At 38.0% G+C, this 11220-nt stretch overlaps 1 protein-coding gene across 1 annotated transcript in view; it reads right to left on the bottom strand.

Moving 5' to 3' along the window:
• Nucleotides 1-2796: 2796 nt before the first annotated feature.
• The window catches only part of LOC101845718, a gene marked incomplete at its 5' end in the record, with an annotated part of 46114 nt that continues 37690 nt past the window's right edge, over nucleotides 2797-11220 (bottom strand). Inside the window, 3 exon segments of the mRNA XM_013087574.2 lie at nucleotides 2797-4228; nucleotides 8851-9018; nucleotides 10873-11078. Coding sequence (XP_012943028.1) covers nucleotides 4215-4228; nucleotides 8851-9018; nucleotides 10873-11078 — 388 coding nt within the window.

Genomic DNA, 11220 nt, shown 5'->3' with positions numbered 1-11220 from the left:
CCACTGTAAAACAGAAGCTCACAATATGCAATTGATCATATGATATATAGACTTCCTGTTAGCTTCAAGTACAGTCGAACCTGTGTAAGACGGAATCGCAAGGGAGCCAGAAAAAAAGCACGTCTTAGACAGGGGAATTTAGGGGGAGATGGAAAGGGGGGGGGGTTCAAAAGCCCAGCCGGTGGGATCAAGGATCGCTTGTCCGATCGGCAAGCAGTGGTCAAAACCTCACACCTCTCAGCTGCTATCCTGTCTGATAATGACATGCGTCAGTCTTACTTGTCCAATTACCACCAGTGCTTGCCTTTCATAGGACCACTGTTTGGCCTATTAAAATCATATAACAACGATTCAAGGAACTCTTTTCTCGGCTGGCATACGATCAAAGTGGCAGGCATTGGTCATTCTAATTTCACACCTCTGGCTTTTGGGTACCCAGGAAAGTTTCTGTAGTGGCTCGCTAGTCGCGCACTCTCACGAGCAGTCATGAGATTTCACACCCACACTACACTGAACCATCTGCATTGCTCAGGGCCCGCATGATGGGGTAACATCTACCCCCAAATTGCACCCCTACTTCCCTTCCTCGTCTAGCGGCATGGCCATGGCGTTAAGTTTAGAGCCGGCGGAACCAAACTTGCAAATTTTATTTCAAATCAGGGCTGAGCGGGCAAAGCATTTTCCGTCTTAGACAGGTGAAACCATTGGAAGGGAGCGGATTTTTCTTTCCATTTCCCCGTTGGACAGGTTTCCGTTTTATACAGGTAATTAAAGAGGAATAAATCAAGGGGGGGGGAGCGGGGAGATTCCGTTAAGACAGGTTTCCGTTTTATACAGGTTTCTGTTAAGGCAGGTTCGACTGTACACCAAAGTCCGATCATGGGTATATGTTTCATTTCTAGGTGAGTGGTATTCAGTTAAGAATAACCAGAATCATTTAAGGCAAAAACATAGTCAACATAGTAATAGTAGTGTAGATGAATGCTCTTCCATTGAGACTGATAAGTACAAAGGTTTTGTAAAGATTCAATAATGCCAAATAAACCAGGATACAAAGTAAACAAAACAGTCCTCTAAGCAAAATGGTACGCATTTTGACAAACAGCATCTGTCATGCATCATTCATAGAAAGGCATGAAAGCGTTTGAAACACCATCAGCATTCATAGGTTTCGAATACACCATTTTTACTGGTAAATAAATGTAAAAAGAATAAACTAATAACACACCTTGATAAAAGTGGAAAGATTAAAAAACTAAATAGATTCTGAGCTCACCATTGAACAATAAGTAAGGTAACTCTTCACTCATTGAATTTCTGTTTCACAATACACCAGAGCGACAGAAGAGCCTTGTCAGATAATGACAAGTACTGTTTTTGACAAAAATAATGATCACTCCTGGTTTTTGACAACATAATTTTTGACTGTGATAAAATGCACAAATGGTTTTTGACAATAATACAGTGCCACACATTTTTTTTACCAAGGTGAAGTTCACTCCTGGTGTTTTACAATAATCATGCACACTCAGTGTTTCAGACAATCACAATGTGACTGAGTAATATATTGATGAAGAGCGAAATTGCAAGATACTTAAACTTTCAAATGACTTTTACAAAAAGTTCTAACTGCTTTCATCTATTGAAATAATAAATGCACTCATGAACATTTTGCCATCCATACAGAATGACCAATACATTTAGAGACACAGTCATCCATAAGCCTACATAAACAAACACACACACACACCCAGCTCTTCTACATGAATACAAAAACACATAGATACAAGAGCAAACACACAGACACACACACACACATACACACAAACACACAACAAACACATATCATACATACACACACACACACACACACACACACACACAGACAAACTTAACATATGCACACACCTACCCCAGTGCCTTTTTTACACAAAGAGATGGAAAAATGGAGAACAGTAAGGGAGAAAAAAACTTCCCTGTGGACGGATCACTGGACGGACGGAGTAATATATTGATGAAGAGCGAAATTGCAATGATCAGCATAAAAAATAATGAATGAATTACTCACTGTAGTTTGGCAATAAAGATGGTGGTTTTTGTCTGGGTAGCACAATTTTGGTTTTGGGCCATACTTGAATGCAAAGTTTTTATTCAACAAGTTTAATTTTATAGAAAGAAGTATTGAAAAAAGCCCCAGGAGATAGCTAGGTAAAAAGAATATACAAATAAATACATGAGTGTCACAACGTGGTGGAACGAGACATTCATCAATTTTTGGGCATGTGAATTTATTGGTATAATTCTTAAGCTTGTTCATTGGTCTTACTTTCTATTTAAAAAATCACACATCTGTCTTGAATAGAAGTTGAGAGATTTGCAATTGAAAGAGGTGGGATTGCATGGTTTCAGAGGTAAAATTAGGGAGAAAATTTCCGTCAAAACTGGGTGCCTTCCAAAGCTTGAGAGTCCTCGGAAACTGCAAACTAATTTTTTTGAAGCCTTTGATCAACATTTTTTAGTTAAGTCCACACATAAATGTGTTTTTAAATGGACATAAAAGGTGTAGAGCCGAAAAAAAAAAAAATTCTTTTAAAATTGCCCAACAGCCACAAAAATGCCAATTTCTTTGATTTCATTATTTAGACGAGTGCCTGATTTCAGCACAATATATACACATTCCCAAACAAACAAAAAAAGATGCATCACATGAGCGATAAGTAAAAACATGATGGAGACATTGTGAAACAGTGAAAGAGTTAAAGAAAAGAACATTTCAGGATCAAGCTTTTTCTTTAAGCAAGACACAATGTGGTATTGATTTTATTAAAAAACAAAAAGATTCAAAATACTAGATCAGATTTTAAGCCAATCATAGAGCCCCCCAGTATTTCCTCCACCTTGAGATGTGACAAAAATTATTAAGCCATAATGAGGTATTCATACATTCCTGTCACACGAAAAACACAAAACAAAAATACCTAGGCCTTAATTCAATAAACTGACCCTGTCATTTTCAGCACACCATTCTAAATATATAGTTGCACATCTTTTGATAAACCACTTTGCATGATTAAGGAAATATTCTTCTTGCCATTCAAACTGAAACTCATTTTATAACTCGCCTGTCCCAATTTTGTAGACCCCGTTCTTGCTAAAGAACTTTTAAAAAGAAAGTTCTAAAATCTTCAACAGATTTCAAATAAAGGCATGCAATATTTCTCAATGAAACAATCTTCCTAGAAACAGAACTGAAATAAAGTTTTGGCCCAAGCACAAGCCAGAGCCTGCAGTACAGCTAAAGACACAATTCAAGTTTCATTATCAATCCAGGGGTAGCTATAAAAGGTTTCGTTCAACTACACAGAGATAAGTGTTTCTGAACAAACACTTCATAAACTACATAGTGGGATGTTGAACTTAGAGGTAGATAAGTTATTGTCAGAAAATAATTGAACTTTCCACTAATGAAATGCTTTTCAAGAACTCAGTCAAAAGAGGAAGTAAGTCCTAAAAACAGCTCTTGCTATGGATCATACAGCATCTAATGCTGTCTAAGAATTAGCCAGCCTTTAAGACACATTTCCATTGCTCATATCTGACCAATACATTATTGGTCTCGATTTAACAAAAGGTAGTATTTGATGAGATTACGTTGTCTTCTAAAAAATGCAACCGACAAAAGTTACTTATTTATAGTAACAAAACATCACCTCCATGTCATACACAGACATCGAATTGGGCATCTTTCACTAAAATGCACATGTTTTTCCTGAAAGAATACAATTCCATCTCATGTTTTAATTTTTTTTTTAAATTCTAAGCACTCCACAATCATCTCAGTTCTTTTAAAAATCTGCCAAAGAACCAGAATTCGCTTACTTTTAGGCCTACTGCAACAGCAAGACTCATAGCCAGTGCTCCTTTTGAGAGTCACCTTACCTTCCACAACAGATGAAATACTTGTTTGTAACTTTCAGGTCCACATTGTTTCTCCGAAAACAGCACATAAGTTCTATAACTATAAGTGCCTATAAAACATTGCATCTAAAGCCGAACTAAATCCTTCTTAAGTGCTAATAAGATTCTTTCCATAATACTGCCATCTGGTTGGCTGAAGTTAGCTAAAATTAAAAATAGCTCATACAATTCACATCAGTTGCCCAATTGTCTTCCACAGTCACCAGAAAACTTTCGTCTGCAGAATTCTTTATTGCTTATTTTGCAGCACCTGAACACAACAGAGGGAGAGAGGGAGGTAGCATGAGGATATTGTACACTGACTAGCAACATTGTCATTATCATCATTATAATTATTATCATTAGGCACCATTATTATTATTAATATTATTATTATCATCATTATTAATATTATTATTAATATCATCATTGCAATTATATTGATATTATTAGGATTACTTATTGTTGTGGTAGTGGTGATCTGGGTGGCGTTTTTTTTTGTCAACAATATTACTATAAATCAAAGAATGTTCCTTTTAAGAAAATTAAGGCAAGCACCATAAATTTTTGGGTGTTTTTGGCTTGAAAGATCGATTTCCAGATTTTGGGCTAGAAATAATGTTAGACCATTATACTACATATTTCACATGTTTCCGAAACTTAGAAAACACCATAAATATACAAATTTTCTGTTTTTGTAACCTAGGAGGTGATATTTTAGTACCATTTTAGACCTACGTTGTTAGTTTTGGGTTATGAAACACCGTAGTAACCATATGTTACTTTGAATAGAAGGTTGGCATGTTGTATATCACTAAACACGGCATTTAACACTGGTAAAATAACTGCCATCACCGTTCGAATTCCTTCAAAAATACTGTTAACTGTTGAAAAAGGTCACCAGATCCTGCCAAATAGATTCAGAAGTTTCCATAAGACTAAGAGCGGATGACGCAGTCATTTCAATGCATGCCTCCTTTGGCATTTTCAGCATGGGTCACTGAAGATTTTCTCAAATTGGGGACGAGTAGAAGTGGTGCCTAAATGCCACAATGAAGAGATTTTGGGCATATTATACTATCTTTGAATTTGACAAAATTCTTGGCTGTGTTAGTAGTGTTTTTTAACTAATGTGTATATATGGTTGTTGGTTTTTTTAAATACACATAAAATATAGTCTTAAATTATAACATGTTTTCTTTTCATTATGGCACACCCCAGTTTGTAGAGTATGTACAGCAAATCTGAGGGCTATGTCTCCAATAGTTTTTCTTGGAAATGAGAAAATGTGAAATCATAAAAAATTCAATTTTTATAATCTTTCCACTTTTATCAAGATGGCCACCGTGGTGACATTTTTTGCAAAAATTTTTAATTCTTCATAAATGTTTTGTATATGACCGTTCAATGTCACTGTAGTCATGTTTCAAGATACTGTTGTCAAGAACAGCAAAAATACTAAAATGTATTAGTGCTTGCCTTAAGAAGTTTTCATGTAGATAATATCTTATGAGGTTATGTCCCTTTTTGACCATTCCATGACTGAAAGCATGTTACTACAGTAGTCTCCGTCTAAACGCACGGTGCTCGGGAGAGCTCCATAGCATGTGTCTATACGGAGCGTGAATTTACATGAACCTTTGCAAAGGGAGGAAGGGTGGCAGTCATCTCATCGCTTTGATATTCTATTGACCTCCCTTTGGAGTGGTTGTCACTTTGGGCCCATAATGTGACGACACGTGACTGTTTTGTGAAGGATTCCCCGACTGCGGTTAAGACAACAAGGGCGTTGGGGGGGCAGAAAGACAGACTCACTGTAATAATATGTACCATAAAATGTCAGCCACAGATAGCCGCTGTCCATCACTCTCTATGTTCGACGTGAGGGGCAGTCTCACAAAATATCTGGCTTTCTAGGCTTGTCTTACTCTTATGCAGGCTGTGCAGATTTAGTGAAAATTTCCCCTTGTCAAGCATTACCTGTTTGCATGTTTCGCGGATCAGGGCGTGCGTTTACAGGGTACGTGACCGTGCATTTGTACGTCTACATTATATAGTAAAAAACCCGTCAGGTGGGGAAAGAGTGCATTTGAGCGGAGAGTGCTTTTGTATGGCATGTGTTTAGGCGGAGACTACTGTATTTACTATTATGTAGCCTATTTACTGATGAGCTGGAAACTGTAGGGTGCAAGATAAAGAAAATTTGATAGAACCATTAAAAGAAAGCCAGCAAAATCTCTGGATCTGATTTTAATAGGACTGATGAAATAAAAAGATCACAGGTATAAAAAAGATAAACAGAATTATAAATGACCAAGCACATTCCATTTCCACACGCAGCAGCAGATACGTACCCCTAAGAATAAAGAAAGAAATATGCATAAGAAGTTCTTACCATCTAGTATAAGGCTTCTGTTGTGTATTGCTGTTTCGAATATGTACACGCATCTATATAACTCTAAAAGTCTGTGATAAACTCCTGCATGTGGTTGAAAGATGCATTTAACTCATTCGCTACTCCGAGTCGTGAGGGGCGGCGTGGCTAAAGTGCCGTCAGTACGCTAAGCCGCCCGCGGCGGCTCGAGAACCAATCTTCAATTTTAGCTTAGATTCTATTCCAATCCACATATCCATGTTAAAATAAAGGTCATAATATAAAGTTGACTTCCGGGTCAAGCATTTTCACTGAAAACTAGAAATTTAGATTCAGTTTTGAAACTCGATTTTGTAGTTTATTCGACTTTGTTTTATCGCGATGCCAAAATTATAGCCCGGACACCAGTCTTAGTAATTTTACACAACAAAATTTATCATTATTTTGCCCACTAAAGAAATGTAGGACTCTTTTTTTATAATATTGATACGATTGGACTCATATTGTCAATGCACTGCTATTGAGAAATCAATTATTTTTTAGTGATAGATCTAGTTCTAGATCTAAATTGTCAAAATATTTTTTTCTCCTCAAAATCACTACTTTTTGATGAAATTACACAAAAAGTGCCACTCAAGACATGTATAGGTTTATTCCAAATGCAATTCTGAATAATTCCATATAAGATACGAGTGGGTTTTTTCTGTTTGTGATCGTTTTTCTAGATAATAATAATTTTTTTTCCAATATCGGATGTTATCATCCAAATGTACAAATAGTATGGAATGTATGTAAATAACTGCAAACTTTTCAATATTTTCCAGTTCTATATTCATTTATGGTTATTTTGATGTATCATTTGACTAGGTGCAAACATATTTCTTGAGTTTCACCAAAGATTATTAATTTTTTATTTTCAAATTTTATCCGCATCCCATCAAAATTGTGTTGCATAATCGCCTTTTACAGGAACCAAAGTTAAAAAATACATAAATAAACATTACAGATGTATTCTACAAACCATACTCAAAATATATTTTGGTATATAATACGTTGATATTTATTTGAATTTGTGGCCTCAAAGACCTTTTAACTGCCCACTAGTCATCATCTCAGTCGCCCTCCAGAAAAAAATTTGTCCACAAGCCGAAAATAATACGTAGCGAATGAGTTAATGTGATATGTCCATTATTGTCAGCTTTACTTTTCTCTTTATATTGAATTTTACTGAGAGTAATCTATATTTGATTTCTAGGTATTTCTGCTGCATGTGTTTTTACAGCTCCTGTACAGCCAAGAATAGTTTCCTCCTGGGACAATAAAGTATTATCTTATCTATCTTATCTTATCTTATACAGTTGCTCTGTCCTTCATTTATTTATTCATCCACTCTCTCCTTTTTTTATCCCCCTTTGCCAACTCAACTACTGAGCTATCCACCCATTCACTCCTGTCTCCACTGGTCCCTACTTCTATAACTACCTTTTTCTATCGTTCACTGCCCAACTCATTCACAACCTAAATTACTCACTCAATCCTTTATCCACCCATCCCATGACTCCTTGCTCGGTCACTCACTCATCCAATCACCTATCTCCTTCCACCTTTTATTCCTTTTTTCCCTCCTTTATTTACTACACCTGGCAAACTCATCTGTTCCTTTCCTTGCATAGTCACTCTAGTCATCATCATCACCATGACCACCATCATCACCATCATCATTGTCATCAAGTGTTTTGTACAGAGCAGACTTTGGCAGTTATGGTTATCCATCCCTCTCTTTCATTCGAGACTCTCATGAATGAGTTGTTGTTTATTCTGAAGTTAGTTGCCCTGCCAAGTGTTTCAGCTTAGTCATTAATCTTGTGCATTTGTGTTCTCATATTTACTTCCTTTCAATTTTTTTCAGATATACTTGTTCCAAACTTCTTTTTCTGTATATAAACCCCATGAACGTCATTAGACACCTGCATACTTCCTGTAATTACTTTAATACTCACCTACTTACAAACCCATCCCCATTATCCCTAACTCTCTTCACACATTCCTTCAATTAGATAAACACCTACACAACCACCAACTTGCATGTGCGCTCTCTTTCTCTCTCTCTCTCTCTCTCTCTCTCTCTCTCTCTCTCTCTTTTTCCTCTCTCTCTTTCCTCTCTCTCTCCCTCTCTTCCCCCCTCTCTCTCTCCCCCTCTCTCTCTCCGAACTATTAACAAATCTCCCTCATCCCCCCACTAACCCATGTGCTCTCTCTCCATACCTATCTTACCAGCTCATTCCTCTACCTACCAACCAACCCACCCATGCTCTCTCTCTCCATCCTTTACTCCCTTACTACCTTAGTGACTGACCCCCCCCCCCTTTTCACCCTTACCTTCCCCCACCTGCACCTTCCATCCCCTACTTGCCCCCCTTACCCTCCCACACGTGTACCCCTTACTTTACCCTCCCCCACCTATACCCTATCCCTCTCCCCATCCTTTCCCCCCTCCCCGCCCACTGTGCCCCCATTACCATTGAGCAGTCCATTGGGGCCAACCCCCAGCACATCAAGATCCCCAGTGTTGAGCACAGAGTGAGAGCCGGCGTGTGGAGCACTGCGGTTAAGGGTGTGGTTTGAGCCCTTCATGCTGACTTGCGTCTGGCTGCGAGCCAAAGCTTCTAGTCGCCGGCCTGTCATGCCTGACACAGGAATACCAAAGGTTTTATAACTGTTAGTACAAAGAGTACTTGCAACAGCAAATTAAAAAGTGGATAGGTTGGACATTTCCAAAGTCCACTGTTGCTGAAAACGGTGAAAGAAGCAGTTTAAGTCCCTAACACAGTTTAACTTAGGTTGTTTGGGGCATCAAGAAAGCTCTGACTGACAATGCCATTGAAGATTTAGGTTAATAGGCGGTATGCGCACTCATGTGACCTTATGTAGTTGCAAGCGTCATAAAACATTTACCAAAACAACCCCAAAAAATCCTACAAAAGGTACTCCTGTATACATAACATTACAATGTTGAAAATCGCCTTAACACACTTCAGCCTATCCCCGTGTATTTACAGGACGATGTATTGACTGGATGCACGTATCGATCGATATCACCGTTGTTTTTCAATCAAATGCTACGTACAGGAAGCAGAAAGCCAACAGTTCATTTACTTGTTTCTTTCCGTAAAAAAATTGGTGAAGTTATGTGCGATGCTTTTTGAGCTGTAAAGAACTAGAACTAAGTCAGTCACCCCTGCATTGAGACAGATGATTTTATTACAAATTGGGTGCAAAAAAAATTGTGTAACCCCAAGACATTACCATTTCAAAATATTGATCAAATAAAAACTATTCAGACAAATCAGATGTAGTTTTCTTTTCCAGTGAGGGCATTTCTTTTTTTTCTTTTGCTGTATTTTAAATATTATGATAGCTTTCAGTCTTTTTGTTGTTAACGATTCAATATATTACAAAAGTGTCAAGCTGCAATGGTTGTCGGATGAAAAATAGCTCAGGCTCAAGTGATTAAAAACATATCATACAATCAAACTGACATAGCCATGCACCAACCCCTTTTTGCAGATACAGTAAATCCTATTTTCAGAAAAAACAAATTTCAAGAAATTTCCTATAAAGAAAAAAATTGGTGGTTTTTTAATTTCCTCAATACAAGTGGAACTCCTTAACCCTTATATAAAAGAACTTTGGATGAAATGGACAACTTTTTCCATTTCAATTTGACTGGCTGTTCATTTGTACAAATTATTCTGGACCTACAGCCCTGGAAACAAAATGCTGTAGAAATCAAAGTTCACTCTTGTTTCTTTTCTTCTAACAAGATTACGACACACATAGGATTTTCCACCCTTACTCTTTCAAGCAAAATAGTTAAGCCAAATAAGTGGCCATACTACATAATATTCATGGATACAGTACTTAAATGATAGCTACCCAGAATCTGCAAAATGATATCATCTAGTTTGACCGTTTTTAGCTTCAACTTTGGCATGACTTGATGAACTCAATTAACCTTTAAATGAGTTTGTTTTTCTGGAATATCATATCCCACTATTGGCAACAGCTAATCATAAAGTGGCCATTTCATTTGCTGAGATCAACATTTTTGCACTCAGGCTGAGAGCTGCAGCAGAACCCTTGACTTGCAACTTTCCCTTTGTTCATCATACAGTCATACAGCAACAAGCCCACAACATGTAGCTGTGAACTTGTGCTTTCCCAAGGATATGGGAAGTAAAATTTGAAAAAAAGTCAAATGTGGGTGGTTGACAGGTGCTCTGGTGTGGTTTGCTCCTTCTTTCCTATCAAACATCTATTGTCCTCATCTCGTCTCCTTTTTTGTGTTTGTTACTCTCTAGTAACACCTCCAACCTTCAGCACTTTCATGACCTAATTGGTTTGCTAGTGCCATAAAGCTCTCACTAAAACTAAACACTACGAGTATATGTCCATTGACCAAACCAATCTTCCACACAAGACTGCAAAACTCATGATCCAACCCCTACCCAATGACGTACATTGCTTTCAAGGAGACTAACCTCTGTTACTGGGTTCCGACAAAGTTGTATTCATTCGCTGGATCTGCGAAACTGTCAGGTTGTTGGGCTGGGTTCGGAGCTGCATGGGGATAAACTTGTTTTGCAGACGCTGCTGGGTGATCTTGTTTTCTGGCAGTTGCAGGGAGGCCGAGTTCAAAACCTGAACTGGGGTGGTGAGAAGCTGCTGTGTCTTTCTCAGGCCTGGCCTGGATACATAGAAGGAGAGGGACGGAGGGATAAAAGCAGATAAGAAACGAGGGATGGAGGGAAGGGAGAGGCGGGGAAGGGAGAGGCGGCAAAGGGAGGACATGAATGAGGGAAAGGAGGAGAGAGAGACCGAGGAGGGGT

This window comes from Aplysia californica, unplaced genomic scaffold (genome assembly GCF_000002075.1).
Source record: "Aplysia californica isolate F4 #8 unplaced genomic scaffold, AplCal3.0 scaffold00604, whole genome shotgun sequence".
In the NCBI taxonomy this organism is placed as follows: Eukaryota; Metazoa; Mollusca; class Gastropoda; order Aplysiida; family Aplysiidae; genus Aplysia; species Aplysia californica.
The sequence above is the reverse complement of the archived record's forward strand: the minus strand, read 5'-3'. Positions and strand labels throughout refer to the sequence as shown.